The sequence below is a fragment of the Stomoxys calcitrans genome, chromosome 3 (assembly GCF_963082655.1).
Source record: "Stomoxys calcitrans chromosome 3, idStoCalc2.1, whole genome shotgun sequence".
Lineage (NCBI taxonomy): Eukaryota > Metazoa > Arthropoda > Insecta > Diptera > Muscidae > Stomoxys > Stomoxys calcitrans.
Window position 1 is genome coordinate 57824020 of NC_081554.1, and position 18330 is coordinate 57842349.

At 39.7% G+C, this 18330-nt stretch overlaps 1 protein-coding gene across 10 annotated transcripts in view; it reads right to left on the minus strand.

The window, feature by feature from the left end:
- Positions 1-7004: 7004 nt before the first annotated feature.
- LOC106081733 (protein split ends) overlaps positions 7005-18330 on the minus strand; it is a 651487-nt gene continuing 640161 nt past the window's right edge. For all 10 annotated transcript variants that reach the window (XM_059366029.1, XM_059366027.1, XM_059366024.1 and 7 more), the window contains one exon: positions 7005-11545. In XM_059366029.1, coding sequence (XP_059222012.1) covers positions 7610-11545 — 3936 coding nt within the window. In that variant the 3' untranslated portion in view covers positions 7005-7609. The remainder of the gene's footprint in view (positions 11546-18330) is intronic.

Below are 18330 nucleotides of genomic sequence, written 5' to 3' on the forward strand. Positions count from 1 at the left end.
GTTTTAACAAATTGGGGACACAAAAATACAAAAAAACCTAAAAATTGCATTATGTTTGGCCATAATATTTGATTTATATTGGCCTTGATTTATGTTTGGGCCATAATACGTGATGGATTTTTCCCCAAATTTGAATAAATTGCTTTCCATACTATTTGGGCCATATTTGGAGGAGTAATTTTTATGGTATTTTTCACAAATTGCGGCAAATAAATATATAGAAATTATAAAAGCCACTGCAGAATCTTGACTTGATCTATGTTAAGGACCATAATTCACTATATGAAATTGCCCCCCAAGTTTGGGGACAATTGTCTCCATAATACTTAGGGCCATATTTGTTGGGGTAATTTTTCTCATAGTTTTAGGAAATTACATTAAGTAAAATTCGCCTGATTGTTGTTTGGGTCTATAATTCATAATGATTTCTTTAATTAATTTCGGGCATTTTCTCCATAATATTTGGGGTCATATCTTGTTGGGGTAATTTTTTGCGTCGTTTTCTCAAATTGGGGTAAAAACAAAGGTCCCCATGTTTGGGGACAATTTTCTCCATATTACTTAGGGCCATATTTGTTGGGGTAATTTTTCTCATAGTTTTAGGAAATTACATTAAGCAAAATGCGCCTGATTGTTGTTTGGGTCTATAATTCATAATGAATTTTTTACAAAATTTGGGGCATTTTTCTCCATAATATTTGGGGTCATATCTTGTTGGGGTAATTTTTTGCGTCGTTTTCTCAAATTTGGGCAAAAACAAAACAAAAAATTCTAAAAATTGCATTATATTTGATGCAAATTGTTTGAGTTATTTTTGAGGCCATAATTCATATATCATTTTTCGCCAAATTTAGGGAAATTTTTTCCCAATATTTGGGGCCATATTAGGCAACGTTTTCACAAATTGGGGCGAAAAAAATTCCCAAAATTTTTTAAAGTCAATGCAGAATCGCTTGACTTATATCTAGGGCCATAATCCGTTATGAATTTCTCAAAATTTTTTTCCCTATACTACTTGGGGCCATTTTTGCTAGAGTTTTCACAAATTGGGAACAGAAAAAACCCCTATAAAAACTCTTTTATTTTGGGGCCATAATTCGTAATGAATTTTTATAAATTTGGGGCCATTTTTGGGGGAGTTTTCTCGAACTGGGGGATGCTCCATATTATGTGGCCAAATATGAACTAAAAGGCGGTATTGTAGAAATAGTTTGTTGTGTGTTCATCCCCAATTTTCTTGTTGGGTTCTATAGACATTCAGATCTAGAAATCTTGGAGGCCACCGTGGCACAGAGGTTAGCAAGTCCGCCTATGACGCCAAACGCCTGGGTTCAAATCCCAGTGTGAACATCAACAAAATTTGCAGCGGTGATTATCTCCTTGCTAATGCTGGCTATATTTGTAAGGTATCCTACCATGTTAAAACTTATCTACAAAGTGGTATCGCACTGCGGTGCGACTTTTGGACTCATTGAGCTTAAACTCTAATCGGACTGCACTCACTGATAGGAGAGAAGTATCACCTGTTCCTCAATGGAATGTTCATGGGAAATTTACTAAAAATCTTGTAACTTGGGTGGGATGCGTCTAGATTGATTTGGTACTAAGTAGATAAGGATTGGCTGGACAAATAAACCAATGATGTATGGTCCCTGGTTATAAGCGGGTTATACAGCTAGCATCACATTGGTATCAATTCATCAAACCTAGGATGATCGGCTCGGTGTTTGAAAACCAGATTTTTGGTCTGAGTATACCAATATGTGTTTTGAAAATTACTAATGGTTCATTTTACAAAATTTCTTCATATTTTCAATGTAAAATTTTGATGAATGTTCTGCATTGAATATTTAAAGAAATTTTTTACTTTTTTTTACAGAATAATTCATACCAAACTTTGTCTTTTCAGAAAATTGTATACAATTTTTTTTTTTGGTCTGGATGGCGTGGTAACTCCACTCTCTCTTTATATGCCAAATACTTGGGCGTGGTTCTTGACCAGAAATTTCAAAGAACGGATCGAAAGGCGACTGAATGCGCCCTACTACTGTCTCAACTCGATAGGAAGGAGTTGGGGCCTATAGCCGGGGACGATTCGATGAATATTTACGGTGGTCGTTCGACCAAATCTCAACTATGGTTGTTTGGTGAGACACAGGATGATCGAGAAGGCACAGGGTACCGCGGCAGCGCTAATTTTTGGGGCAAGGTGACATCCTACCTTCTTTTGTTGGGTAAGGTAAACAAAAAAATTCGGTGAGTCCGATTGTAGACTTCCACTATAACATATGTTTGGTGCCTGTGTGTAGCTTGCTATACAATGAGGCCTGAACGGTTGGTGGTAGGTTTTTAAACCACCATTAGACGTTTGACGCCCAGATGGATTAGATCATAATATGAGAGCCTCATCAGACCAAAATATTGGGTTGGGTTGGGTTGGGGTAATGCATTTTTAATAAAACTTAGAATGAACTTTAATCAAATATACTTTTTTTACACTTTTTTTCTAAAGCAAGCTAAAAGTAACAGCTGATAACTGACAGAAGAAAGAATGCAATTACAGAGTCACAAGCTGTGAAAAAATTTGTTAACGCCGACGATATGAAAAATCCGCAATTACTTTTTGGGCAACCCAATAGGATACTTCTTCTTAAAAGACGATTTTATGATATAATATCTGGTGGGAAGTAATTTCTGTGCCATTTGAAGCTTATCTGATGTGAAGAGAGTTTAAAACGTTGGCCTTATCGCAAGTAAGAGTATGAGGGGTTTAAGTGAAGCATATGTTAATGATGAAGACCAAGAACAAAGCCAAATGTGTGGGAAAATGGATAAAGACCGGGACCACTAACAAACTGTCACTCGATTCGTTCGCCAACACTTTGAAATCAGATGAACTTTAAGGTAGGAAAAACAGGCGATTTCAATGAATTGGCGAATGAATTGTTAGTGGACCCAAAAGAATTCGTTAAAGTTTCAACTATGAAGTTTTGATTTTTTTTTTTAATTTTAAGAAATTTTAAGAAAACGAAATTAACCACAAAGCTTTGTGTCATTAACCCAAAAAGCTTTTAAAAATGCCTTTTTACGTTTTTTTTTCAACTGTTTTTTCAAAACAGTCAATGAAAGTCATAATTTTTCCAGGTTAAAAGTTTTGAAAACACAATTTTGACCAAGAATTTTAGTTTTAGTTTTTTTTTTTTTACAAAAAGCTTTAGCATAACGTATGACGTTTATGAACACAAGAGCTGTTACAAATTTAAAAAAAAAAGAATAAAATAATTAAATTTTAAAAATCACATAGTATTATACAATATTATAATACAAAAAAATGGCTTTGTTTTCTCACATTAGCAGGCTAATAGAAACAATTTTTGTTTGTGTGGTTATAGCAAATATTCCAGAGTTGGTTAGGGTATGGGGCTTGCTTGGTAGTAGGTAGGGGAATAATGATTTATGATGTGTTAAGGCTTAAATATTAAAACAAATGGGGTTTAAAGCAAGAATTTGGTAAACAGTTCTGTAGATGGTTTTTGCCAAATATTTTCCATGAATATGCACAAAAAACCTAAAGGTAAGAGAAAACGTTGCGTTTTCTTAATTTGAATTTTTTGTTTGTTAATATGTTAGTGTTTTCGTTTTTGGTAGAGAAGAAGTGGGGTTATTTTTAAGCTTTTAAGCTTTTGTTATTGTTAGTGTTTAAGTGTGTTTTCAACAAAAAATAATTATTTTAGGTTAGTTTTTTAGTTTTGGGTTTTTTCTTTCTAAAGAAGTAGGGAGGGCTTTGTGATTTTTTTATGTTTATGTTTTGGTTTTTTTTAATATTTTTTTTTTTTTAGGTCAAGTTTTTAAAACTCAAATATGATGTACACTTTTTGTTGTATGTTTTTGTATGTAAGTGTATTTATATATGTGTGTGTGTGTGTTTATTATTTTTTAAATACATAATATGTTCATAACTTTTTGTTTTTTTTTTTTAATTAATTTTTTTTTTTTTGTAATCTCACAGATGACTATATATTTGTTTAACTATTTTTGTTTCTTTTTTGTTTTGTTGTTGTTGTTTTGCCTGTTTAGATTAATTTACAAATATTTTTGCTGTATTGTTGTTGTTGTTTTTGTTTGTTATTTATATATATATATAAAGAGTTATTTTTTGTTTTGTTTTTTAAACAAACTTTTGTTGTTGCTTTTGTTATAACGTTTTTTGTTGTATTTTTGTACTTAAACATCTAAAGAGAAACAAAATCAACCTATGAGAGAGATGTTGCTTTTGTTTTGTTTGTGTGTGTGTGTGTATGTGTTTGTAATGCTTTTTGTTTTTTGTTTATGTATTAATCAAAGCTTTGGCAGAAGCAAAGCTTTAAAGCTCAGCAAAGTAGTGAAAAAAATGTGTAGGCATAATATGTAGATGAATATCTTGAAAGTTGTTTTTTTTTTTACAAGTTTGTATAGATCAGTGTATGGGGCGAAGGTAGGGAGAAAGTGAGCCTGGGGGATAAAAACTCTGCAAAGTAAAAGATTTTTCAAACATTGAAATGAGCTTTGGGTTAGAAGCTATTTGTAGCTAAAATCACTAAGACTTTGTCACTAGAACGAAGAGCTTTCGTTGATTTCGTAGTATACAAACAGCTGATTTAGGTATAAATAAACAGCTGATTTGTCAAGCAAATGAAAAACATTCAAATGATTCACATATTCTATGTGGGTAAGACTTTTATTGTTTGAGAGTATTGAACACACTTTAAATGAGTTAGTTTACTCATACATTTTTCGAAAATTTTTAGAAATTCTTACTGAAAGCAAGCATATTTTGGAAAGTTTTCCCCAGCAGAAATTTGCAGCATCGAACAGCTGCTTAATGAAAATCAGCTGTTTAATTCAAATAAATAACAAATGGGATAAAACGTTGCTCTTACTCTCCTGTAAATGTTTACTGGCAACTTTTTTCTGGAAAAGTACGCAAACAGACCTTTTGTTATTCGATCTGCTGCTGTTTTAGTGAAAATCAGCTGTTTTCATCGTTACTAAACAGCTGATTTGTATAAACCAAACAAACAAAAACTATTTCATAGTGAGAAAGAAAACAAGTAAAATCGTGCTAAGTTCGGCCGAGTGGGGAGAAGTTTTTATATGTCGCCAGCATTAGGCTAAAAGTGTTTTCTGACATTCCCGCCAGTATTCGAGCCCAGGCGTTTAGTGTCGTAGGCGGACATGCTAACCTCTGCGCTACGGTAGACTTGACTCATGCACTCAACTCCAATGATCGCTTTATATGGGATCTATATCAGTTTATGAACCGATTTGAACCACATTGTGGTCAATCTAGGTGCACACATTAAACCAAATCGCTTTAAACTTGTTATGCGCTGGCTGTTTGCTGCAGTCGTCAGGCTTTATGGTGTTTTGGTTTGGTTGATAACCGAATTCAAAATATGGATTTGGCCTCTGCCTATATTCCTGTAAAAGGGTGGGCTATTGCAAACGTTGGAGGTTTTAACCGCGTTTCATGCGCCGGCTGTATACAGCAGTTGTCAGACCTAAAATCCTATTTATATGGTGTTGTGGTATGGTGGATGCCACTTTGAAAATCCAACTACTGTTCTGGGCTGGCTCTAAAGTAGTAAGGGACAAATAAACACACGTGTTTAACCTCGTGCCATGAACTGGCTAGGTACAGCAATTGTCAGACCGTTTAATGCCATATAGCATTGTAATGTGGTGGACGGCACTTTAAAAATCCACCTATTGTTCACTATTCCCCCGAATCGAAAGCATGGCTTTGAATCCAGTCTATACACTTGTAAGAACTACTAAAGCCGTCACGGAATCGCTGTGTGCACCACACAAGCTGGAACTTTGGGGTCCGATCTGTGTGGTGTTCTTTGCTGCGAGGTACCGAGCGCAACCACAGATTGCGGATAGTGGAATGTTCCATACGGAGTAGCTGCAACGGTAGTCGCGGACAATCAGCGGTATCGAGTGGAGAGTCTCAGTGAGAGGTGGGGTGGCACCGGCTCTTGTACAAATACTGAATACCTGTGATGCTCGAAATGACAAGGCGAGTTATTGGCGCCTTTGAATAACCGATGACCACTCTGTTGCCGCGGCGATCGGTCCTTTGAACCGGAACGAACTTGCTCACCCACAGGAGTTTGACGAGGATCGCCACCTCCACATGAAAATATGGTTACAACTTCTTAAGACAATCATTGGGGCTTAAAGAGCGTGTCTTGCGCTGGTTGTGTATGGAAATTGCCAGACTTATAATGCAATATGCCTTTGTGATCTGGTGGACTGCACCACAAAAATCCACCTACTGTTCAATACTTGAACAGAACTAAAATGTTCCTTTGGGGTTTGAATAGCTATATATATGTAGACCTACGACTATATTGGTTTATGGGCTGTTGGACGCCGTTCAAAAATCCACCTACTATTCAATACTCGTGTCAAAAGAATGAATTTGACCCTTGTCAAAACTGCGTTGTTATGAGTTGGCAGTATATGGCAGTTGTTGGACCTATAAGGCTATATGGTGTTATGGTCTGGTGGACGGCGGAATCCAAAATATGGATTTGGTCCTTGCCTACACAACTGTAAGAGGGCTATTGCAAACATTGTGGACTTAAGTCGCCTGTCATAACCTGTCTGTACACTGCTGAAGTAAGACCTATTATGCTATATGGTGTTGTGTTCCGTAGGACGGCACTTCAAAAATCCGACAACTGTTTAATACTCTAGCAGATCCTAGAAGTGGATTGTTTGTACATCAGAGTCGCATTGAGGACGACACAATTTTTGCAGGGATTTAAATAAAACCCAGTTAGAAAGGGCAAAAGCCGGGCGGTGCCGAGTGTATAATACCCTACACCTACCCTATAAGTACAATGTGGGAGCTTTATCGATTCTGAACCAATTTTGATGGATTTTGGGGGATGTTTTCAGATGGATTAATAAACAACATATTTTGGGCAAATATGCTTAAACTGTAATAACTACGGTTGACAAATGACAACCCTATTGCAACATTTCTCAAAATCGGGCGAACATAAAATAATACAGGCTTATTTTGATTTTTCTAAAATCGGACCACAAAAGCTCCTAGCACAGTTTTAACAAAATTAGATTTGATTTGACCAACATTGAATGTCCCTCGGACCACGTTGGACCCTGAAGTTTAGAGTATCAATCTGTTACTCTCATCAATAGACGTAATTCCAATTTTTCGTATTTCCGAAGCCACTGTGGATTCGTTAGATCGACTTAGTGGGTCTAAGGCTGTAAGAATTTATTGCCAAACAGGCAAACCCACAATGTTATATTTCCTCTTATTTGCAGCATCAATGCAAATCAGCTGTTCTTTCATTTTAAAATCAGCTGTTTTCTCACTATAACATCAGCTGTTTTCCATTAAAAAAGCCAACGAAAGCCTCTACTTTGTGTTACACAGCCTTAGTGGTTTTAGCGGCATGTTTAAACCTATAAAGGAAGTATGACAGACATAAGTTTGTAGGGGGGAAGGGGGGATTTGGGATTTTTCTGATTTATATAGTACTTAGATTTCTAAACACATTTATCGGCACATTTCAGTTTGTGGTTGCTTTAATTATAGATATTCCTGTTTGATTTTTATATCATTATTCGTTGTTGGCGTTAATTTCTTGCTGGCCTTGGTGGCCAACACAACCGTTGTTGTAGTGGTATTGGTGTTGTTGTTGCTGCTGCTGCTGCTATTTCTATGTATGTGATTGTTAGCAGGCGTCATTGTATCCGAAGAGCTTTTCTCCACACGAAAATGCAAATGTTGGGAAGTTTTTCTCAAATGCCTATTATCCTCAGCATCCGCATTCGCATCTACATCCGCATCGTCTTCATCCTCCGAGCTTTCGTCGGCCGAATGTGAAATGGAGCTTTGTTTTCTTGTCTTTAGTGTTTGCTGGGTATTATCATCGTCTTCGTCTTCATCCTCTTCCTCCTCCTCCTCCTCCTCATAATCGTCAACAATTTGATTATGGGACCTTGAGTTCTCGCCAGCGCCCGTCACCTCATCATCTTCAACGCCATCATTGGTTTCGGCATTCATTTTGGCCAAAGCATTTGAAGCAGACATTTGAGCTTTTTTCATAGAAGACTCATCACTGCTGTTGCTGCTGTCAAATAACTGGCCTGCAGTGGCAGCAGAGTCCGGGGACAAGGGAGTGGTGGCCGTGGGAGGTGTATTCAAAGCATTGCTGTGAGGGGCTTGCACTCTTTTGTGGGTATCAACTTCATCCTCCTCCTCCTCATCATCTTCATCATCTGGCTCATCACGTTGGCCTTGATTGACCCTAAGCCCATTATTGTGCTCCTCAGCCTCATCTTCACTTTCACTTGCCTGATTATTCTCACTTTTCACTCTCTTGGGACTTCCTGACCTCTCCTCCTCTTCCTGCTGCTCCTCATCCTCACTATCCGCCATGGAAGAGGCTTTTGGTTGATAGCCTAAAAGCTTTTTAAAGCTTTCAACACTTTGAGATCGCTCCCTTGGACTTTTGGGGGAAGACATTTTTGTATCGCCATCCTGATCTAATTCCCCATGGGCATTATTACAACTTGGCGCTGCGCCGTCATGTTCTTCTTGTTCGGACTCAGAGCCTGAGGAGTCATGATGGCTGTTGTGTTCACCAGTATTTAAGCGTTGAGAGCTTTCGACGGGCGTTCGAAGAGAACTTTGTACAGGCGATCTACGATGATGATTGTGCATCTCTTCATCCTCTTCCTCATCCTCCTCCATGGACTCACTCAACTCCCGTTTTATTTGATGTTTCATGTTATGCTGAAAGCTTTCCTCTACACTGCTGTTGTGATGTTGAAAGCTTTCATGCCTATCATGCGATTGACGACAATCATCTCTTTCAAAAGTTTCGGGTTCCCTGCGCTGGGATTTCTTTAGAGGCACTCTTAACATCAGCTGATCATCATCGATGGTTTCCTTGCGCAAAGCTTTGGTGATTAGGCCATTGCTAAGGCCCCCATTAGAGGCGGAGGCAGAGGCTAAAGAGGATGCCGACGCCGACGCCGACGCCGTTACTACCATTGGATTGGCTGGGTGCTGTGAGCCCAGCTGCAGGCTGGCCAATTGTCGCTGACAATGTTGCAGCTCATTTTGCAATTTGCCAATCTCCTCGTTTCGTACTTCGATCAGTTCTTTCAGCTGGCGATTCTGCACGCGGTAGTGCTGATTCTCATTGAGCACACGCTGCAGCATATTCAGCAGACGTTCTCTTTCCTTGGGTCGTGAGTCACGCAGTGCTTCTATGGCCAATTCCCAGGGTGTTAGCGAGTTGCTGCTATCGGGCTCACCATCGTTGACACTTTCATCGTCGGTGTCGGTCGACAGCTCAAATTCACAATTCATGGCCATCGCAGGCAGGCGGCGTCCATTGGCCAATGGATGGTGGTACTGGTGATGCAGTTGTTGCTGGTGCTGGTGCTGGTGGTGGTGATTGTGATGGTGTAGCTGTTGACTCATGAAGGCGCTGGCCGCCATCGACTGAGGCGGCATTCTCAGATTGTGGGGTGCCTTAAGGCAATTGTCTAAATTTGCCGTCGCATTGGGGGAGGGCGCAGGGGGGCCGCCTTCTATTGTCGTGGCATTTGCCGCAGCATTTGTGGTTAGATTTAATCCGGAAGTTGTATTCGCCGCATTGGAAGACTGTGATGGTGAGTTATGATTATGATTCTGTGCAGGCTGTGGGCTTTGATGGCGTTGACGTTGTTGCTGCTGCTGGTGGTGATGATGCTGCTGATGATGTTGTTGATAGAAGCGCTGATTTTGTTTGTAAAACTCATATTGCTGTTGTTGATTTGTTTGAGCTGCCATTGGGTTGTTGGGACCTCCAGGCTGTTGTTGATGTTGCTGTTGTGCATGTGGATGTGTTCTTGCTGCTGCTGTAGCTGCATTATGATGGCTGGGAGGTGTAGGTGAGCGTATGATGTTATTCTGATTGATCAGATTTTTGCTGATGCGTATGCGACCGGGCATTTCGTTGTGATGTCCTGCACTGCTCAGATTATGATGATGATGCTGCTGCTGATGTCCCATAGAGGGCAGCAGCTTGTTGTGATGATTGACCGTGGCAATAATTGTTTGTGCATTATGCTGTTGTTGCTGTGGCAAAGGTGATGTCGAAGAGGTGATTTCATTGGAACCACCAAATTCCGCGGGACTACGGGGATTTGTACATGTAGCACTATTGCAGCGCCGATTTGGCGAAGGTGATTGTCTTAAATAGCTTTGGGGTGTAGCTGTTCGGTTTGCGGGTGATGAGGTGTTGTTGCTGGCAGCCGCCGCAGCAGTGGTGGCAGCTCTCTGCAGTTGCGCTTGGCTGGGGGGATTTGCAGGCAAATTTGGCGGGATAACATGATGAGGCTTGGGGGCAGGAGGCGTTGTGGGTGTCGTTGTTGTGGAGCAAGCCGAAGCCGAAGCCGAAGCTGAGGCCGAAGATGCTGTTGATGAATTTGAAGCTGTGCAGGTGTTTTGTAAAGAAAGTCTTCTCGTTTGCATATCTAAATGGGGCAAATGGTGATTTGCCGCCAAGGCTTTTGTACGACTCAAGGAGAGAGGGGACATTAGGGGTGCGTCGGTGGCCGCTGCACTGGCGGCCTCATCGTCTTGGCAAGAAGGTGGCCTGGGCCGACTGCAGCTACTGCTATTGCTGCGCCGTTCCTCCTCCTGCTGCAGGTGAGTGTTGTGGGGCGGGGGTGTGGGGCTACTGCTCATTTCGTTGGGTGTGGGGGCGCGTTCTTGTTTGATTTGTATATCGGCCTCACACAAATTGGAAACCTGTGCTGCTTGTTGTTGTTGTTTGATTTGCTGCTGTTGTTGCTGCTGCTGCTGCTGCTGCTGCATTTGCAAATGATGCTTTTTGGCCAATTCTCTCTCTCGCAGGTCTCTCTCACGCTCGTATTCCCTTTCACGTTCTCTCGAACGTTCTCGCTCTCGTTCGCGTTCTCTTTCGCGCATGCGTTCCAATTCCCTTTCTCTTTCACGCTCCATGCGTTCCCTCTCTCGCATTTCCCTTTGCTCCTTTTCACGCTCTTGCGTCAGCAGGGTTTTGCGGGGAGCCAGAGCCACATTGGGCTGAAAGGTACGCTCAAAACGCTCACGATCCGTGCTGCGTACCACACGCTCGGGATTTTGCAGCACCGGTGGTTCCTGACTCAAATAGGGCAGGTTAGACAAGGCAGCCACAGTGGCCGCATTGTAGGCATGCATGAAATTCTTTGGCTGTGGCCAAGGTCGAAAGGCCGACATTTGACCTGCGGCAGCCATACGCTGCTGTTGGGCACAATGGACAAACATTAGCGATTGATAGTGCTGATAGTCCAGCTGATAGGCGGCATCATCCACCAGGCCTTTGGTCTTCTTGGTCGTTGGAATGTCCAGTTGATCGCCGGCTCGATGCTTGCCCCCCACCATAGAAGGCGGCAAGAGCTGGTGGGGTGGAGGCGGCAGACCCATAGATGGCACTAATAGTGAGTGGTCCATATGCATTTCGGCCTGTAAGATGGAAAGACAAAAAAAAGTAAAATTAACTTGGAAACTTTTGCTATGCTAAAGAATCTAAAAGTTTTAGTTTCCCTAAGTCTCTTTGTTTTTTGTTTTTCACTATCCTCCTCTGTTATAGCTGTTGTCTACCCATGATTATGCATATGGGCAGGCCATGTCTAGTAGATGGCGCCATAACTGCGACGTTGTCTATTGGAAAATTATGAATCCGTTTCGGCATCGTTAATAGTCCCATACAGGCCATAGAGCCAGATAATTGGTTGTCAGGCTTTTGGTCGGCTGTTAGCTATCTCTCTCTCTCCCTCTCTCTCTCTATCTCTCTCTTGCTTTCGGTGTCTGTCTCTGTGATGCCATAATCACCATCATCTTCATCGTGATGATGGTGTTTTTATGGCAAAACACTTTGTATGCGTGCAGTTAAGTGCCTTAGAAGAAGAAGAAGAACTCCCAGTCTCTGTTGCTTGAAACCGGTATCCTGTGCCTACATAGTTTGCAGGCATAATTGCTGCAACTCCTGGCCCCCAAAAGTGGTTGCTGCACTTCCTGATGAGTCGGTTGGTTGCATGGGCTGGGTGGATGACTGCTCTCCTTGCTATGCCAGGAGTCTGTACGAAATATTTTTATGTTCATCTCTAGTAGCTACTGGTTTTTGTCTTTCTGTTATCAATGCCAGCGACTACTACAAGAGAGGCGGTGTACCTCAACTACTTCTACTACTACTAACTACTGCCGAATCATCGCTATTATTGGAATTTATGTTTTGTTTTCTTTTTTTTTTCCTCTCTCATATGAGGGGCCAATGTGTCCATGGCATAGCCTGAGGCTGCTTTAATGATTTTTTATGGCTTCATTTTTGAATTTCATTAGAAAGACAAATCTATGGTGATGATGGCTCTATTGAATGGTTCCATTTAAATGCGATAAAAACGAACCCCAAAACATGAGAGAACATGTATTTTATCATTTTTCCCTGCCCAAGTTATGCCTGGAGAAATTTACATTTGAGCATTTAATTGAATGAAACATTACGATTTGGGAGAAATGATGTTTAATGCAGAGGGAAGAGACCAAAGCTCCTATGGGAAAAACCAGTAGAGAAAGTCATCTCAAAACTAAGTCTCATAAACTGGAGAGGGAGCCTTTAAAATTGCGGTGATTTCAAAACTATTCTTCGTCCGTGGGAATAAGGAACCAAAAATACCTCCTAGCTTCTTTTCTAGCCGGTCAAGACAAACTTTTACTTAATACGAATAGTTCGCTTATGCAAATGGTTCGCTAATGCGATTTGTTCGCTATTCATTCACTTTAGCGATTCGTTCGCTTGCGCGATTTATTCATTTACATATGCGTTTATGCGTTTTTTTTGCTACGGTATTTATACGCAATTAGGTTGCTTACTTGATTTGTTATCTTACGCGATTCTTTCCTTGTGCGATTTATACGCTTACGCAATTTGTTTGCTTACAAAATTTGTTCGTTTACGCAATTTGCTCGATTCGTCGCCAGTCAAGACAAACTTTTACTTAACACCAATAGTTCGCTTATGCAAATATTTCGTTAATGCGATTTGTTCGCTATTCATTCATTTTGGCGATTCGTTCGCTTGCGCGATTTATTCATTTACATATTCGTTTATGCGATTTATTTGCTACGGTATTTATACGCAATTAGGTTGCTTACTTGATTTGTTATCTTACGCGATTCTTTCATTGTGCGATTTATGCTCTTACGCAATTTGTTTGCTTATAAAATTTGTTCGTAAACGCAAATTGCTCGATTCGTCCCCTATGTAAATTTATGCAAATAGTTCAATATTTGCATAAATAGTTCAATATTTGCATAAATTTACGGAACGCGAATGAGCCACATAGGGGACGAATCGAGCAAATTGCGTAAACGAAAAAATTTTATAAGCATACAAATTGCGTAAGCGAATAGTTCGCTTTTGCCAAAGGTTCGATTTATACCTATTCGTTCGTTTAAGCGAATGATTCGCTTATGCGAATAATTGGTAAACGCTTTTTTTTCTCTTTTTCTAATTGTTCGCTTACGCGATTCGTTTGCTTTTCATTTACTTTAGCGATTCGTAGGCATATGCGATTCACTCGCTACCGCGATTTGTTAGCTTATGCAATTTGTACGTTTACGTGATTTGTAAACGTACATCAAATTTCCGCTACGCGATTTATTAACTTACTCGATTTTTTAATTTACGCGATTTGTATTGTTATCTTATATTACACAATTCGTTCCCCTAAGTAACTCATTCGCGCTTCATTCACTATTCCTTTACTTTCTCGATTCGCAGGCTAATACGCTTCCTACGTTTGCGCGGTTTATTCGTCTACGCGATCAATTCGCTATTTATTCGCTTACGCGATTTTTTTTGTTTACGCGGTTTATTCGCTAAATGGATATATTCGCTTACGCAATAAGGTTGCTAACGTGATTTGTTACCTTACGCGATACTTTCTTTGCACTATTTGTTCGCTTAAGCGATTTGTTAGCAAACAGGATTTGTTAACTTACGCTACTCTTTCCTATCCACTTTGTTGCGTTTCGTTCCCCTACGGAGCACATTCGCGTTTCTTTCGTTAATGCAAATTATTTGATTATGCGAATAGTTCGCTTATGCGAAAGGCTCGCTTATGAGAAAGGTACGCGAATATTTGGTTTATGCTATTTTTCCCCTTTTGCTAATTGTTCGTTTATTCTATTCGTTTGCGTTTCATTTACTTTAGCGATTCGTAGGCATACGCGATTCGCTAGCTAACGCGATGAATTCATTTGACTAATTTATTCGCTTACGCGATTTCTTCGCTCACGCGATTTATTTACCTCCGATTTATTTGCTTACGCAATTTGTTCACTTAGAGATTCGTTCGCTATTCATTCATTTTCGCGATTCGTAGGCTGATGCACTTCTTCCGTTTTCGTGATTTATCGATTACGCGATTTGTTTGCTTAAGTGATTTGTTTACTCACGCGAATTGTTAACATGCGCGATTCTTTCCTTTCGTGATTTGTTAGATTACGTAGATCATTCGTGTTTCGTTCGTTTGTGCAAATAGTTCGATTATGTGAATAGTTCGTTCGTTCATTTGCGCGATTTATTTGCTTACAACATTTGTTTGCTTACACAATTATACGCTTACGCGATTTATTCATTTACGCGATATATTCTCTTACGCCATTTATTAACTTACGCGATTTGTTGACTGACGCGAGTTTTCGTTACGCCATTTTTTCACTCAGTCGACTCGTTTCCACGCGTATCTCATTTGCGTTTCGTTCGCCTATGCGAATAGTTCACAAATGCGATTTGTTTGCTTTTGTTAATTGTTCGCTTTTGGGATTCGATCGGTCTTCATTCATTTTCGCGATTATTACGCCTATGTGATCTTTTCACTAACGCGATTTATTCGCTAAAGGAAGTACGGAATTTGATTTAAAAACTAAAAAAGCTTGCATTTGTGCATACATTCTTCTTAGTTATGTGGGTCGTTGGAGATTACTAACGGGCCATATTGTTAAAGATTTGGATATGGTTGCCATAAATATTGGTCCTCGACTTGATATCTTGAGCCTTTAGAAGTTGCAATTATTTTCCGATTGGGCTGAAATCTTGCACTTAGTGTTCTCTTACAACTTCCAACGATCGTGTCAATTATTCTTGAAATCGGAGAACAACCTTATATAGCTCCTAAAAGAACCGATCTCCTGATTTCACACTTTGGACCCCAGGATGCTTTGTTTGTTATTCGATTTGTCTGATCTTTTGCACTTAGTGTTCCGATATGACTTCCAACAATCGTGGGCAATATGGTACAAATCGGTGTATTATCTGATATAGCTCCCATATATCCCAATCTCGCGATTTGACTTCTTGAGCTTCTAGAAGCAGAAATTTTTATTCAAGTAGGCTGAAATTTGGCACTTGGTGTTCTGTTACGACTTCAAGTGGTCCTACCTTATATGGTCCAAATCGGTGCATTACCTAATATAGCTCCCATATAAACCGTTCTCCCGATTTGACTTCTTAATCCGCCAGACGCTGCAATGGCTGGCCGATTTGGCTGAAACTTTGCAAGTAATATTTTTGTATGACTTCCAACATCCTTGGTATGTATTGTCCAAAACAGTCTATAATGTTAATAATCTTGTAATCCTGATAAGCCTGCAACTGCTTCTAGAACTCTAAATTGTTAGCTGGTTTGGCAGAAATTTGGAATGCTCTTCAAACAAGTTTAGTTTGTGTAAATTTTTAGCAGAACCCATGGTGATGGATTGCCAAGATGCGGCTTGGCTGAACTTATTATGTTTTTACTGATTCTAGTTATTGAAGAATAACTTATCTTTCCCTTAGATTTCAAACACACTCCTTATTCTAAAATATCTGCAGAAATCTCTTAGGATTCACAATTGCATCCACATCTAACTGATGTGTTAGTTACCATGCCACAAATAATCAGATTTTGCTGCACCCAGCACGATCAATGTCAAAACCAAATAGACTATCTAAACGGCAAACAAAAACCACAAAAAAGCACAAAAGATAAAAAAACTTGGGAAAATAAATGAATATGTACACAAATAAACAATGATGTTGACAAGGAACATACTAGAAAACATGGCCAGCAATAGCACAACGAGAGAAAAACAATCAAGAAAAGCCAAAAAAAACCAAGAAAATGATCAAAGTCATCATGATGATCATCTTCAGAATCATCATGAAATAGACAAATAGACAGACACTAATGCCACCAAAAGTTCTTTTGCAATACAGCAGCAGCATTAACATCCTCATTATCATCATGATCAGTTGCACTTTATATCAATTCAACTGTAAACTGAAACCATTCAAATATTATTTAGCAAACTACCAAAGAGCGAATCTATTTGAAAATGCCATAGACCAGGCAGGCATCTACGATTATAGCTGTAACTAAAAGTGATCTATCGAACAATCTGTCCATCAATGTATGGACCTCCATACACCGCACCTATGCGGGCCGCAGTAAGCTGCCATTATCAAGGTCTGGGTAATACATCACATTGTTTTACGTCAACGAATTGTGGAACAGAAGTTGCAGAGTTTTGGCTACAGCCTTTCCAATGCTGTTCCATTCAAAGTTTTTGTGGCTTGCTTGCGTTTTCATCTGTAGTAACCAACAAACATCAAACTACCATCAAAACTGTCGATTATGATTAAGATAAAATTGATGCTGTACATTTTAAGAATCGGTAGATGGTTTCATGTGGCACAGTGGGGGATCAGTAACACACAAAAGGGGAAGTTTACACTGTGGATAAACAAAAATATTTACTAGCAAAAACTAGGTAAATCATGAAAGAGGACGTAAACATCATATTTTATGTTTAACCCCAATTTTCTTGAAATGTTTTAAGGGGTAAGGATGATGGTATAGTCCTCTATCAGAAATCCCATAATCCTAAAAGATTAATCACCCTAACAACACCCTTTTGTTTCGGCACTTTGCCAATTTGACCGCGAACATTCCATTAAAGAACACCATAAAGAACACTCTCATAATAATTAGTTCTGACTTAAGTAAAACTTATTATTATGCTAAGTTCGGCCGGGCCGAATCTGGAGGGTATCACCATGGATCGCATTTGTCGACTTCTTTTCCCGGCATCTCTTCTTAGGCAAAAAGGATATAAGAAAAGATTTCCTCTGCTATTAGAGCGATATCAAGATATGGTCCGGTTGGGACCACAATTATATGTTGGAGACCTGTGTAAAATGTCAGCCAATTCGAATAAGAATTGCGCCCTTTGGGGGCTCAAGAAGTAAAATAGAGAGATCGATTTATATGGGAGCTGTATCGGGCTATAGACCGATTCAGATCATAATAAACACATATGTTGATGGTCATGAGAGGATCCGTAGTACAAAATTTCAGGCAAATCGGATAATAATTGAGACCTTTAGAGGCTCAAGAAATCAAGATCCCAGATCGGTTTATATGGCAGCTATATAAGGTTATGAACCGATTTGAACCTTATTTGACACAGTTGTTGAAAGTAAGAATAAAATACTTCATGAAAAATTTCTGCCAAACCGGATAGGAATTGCGCCGTCTAGAAGCTCAAGAAGTCAAGTCCCTAGATCTGTTTATATGACAGCTATATCAGGTTATAAACCGATTTGAACCACACTTGGCACAGTTGTTGGATATCATAACAAAACACTTCGTTCAAAAATGCATTCAAATCGGATAAGAATTGCGCCCTCTAGAGGCTCAAGAAGTCAAGACCCAAGATCGGTTTATATGGCAGCTATATGAGGTTATTGGCCGATTTGAACCATACTTGGCACAGTTATTGGATATCATAACAAAACACGTCGTGCAAAATTTCATTCCAATCGGATAAGAATTGCGCACTCTAGAGGCTCAAGAAGTCAAGACCCACGATCGGTTTATATGGCAGCTATATCAGGTTATGGACCGATTTGAACCATACTTGGCACAGTTGTTGGACATCATAGCAAAACACGTCGTGCAAAATTTCATTCCAATCGGATAAGAATTGCGCACTCTAGAGGCTCAAGAAGTCAAGACCCAAGATCGGTTTATATAACAGCTATATCAAAACATGGACCGATATGGCTCATTTACAATACCAATCGACCTACACTAATAAGAAGTAATTGTGCAAAATTTCAAGCAGCTAGCTTTACTCCTTCGGAAGTTAGCGTGCTTTCGACAGACAGACGGACGGACGGACGGACAGACGGGCAGACGGACGGA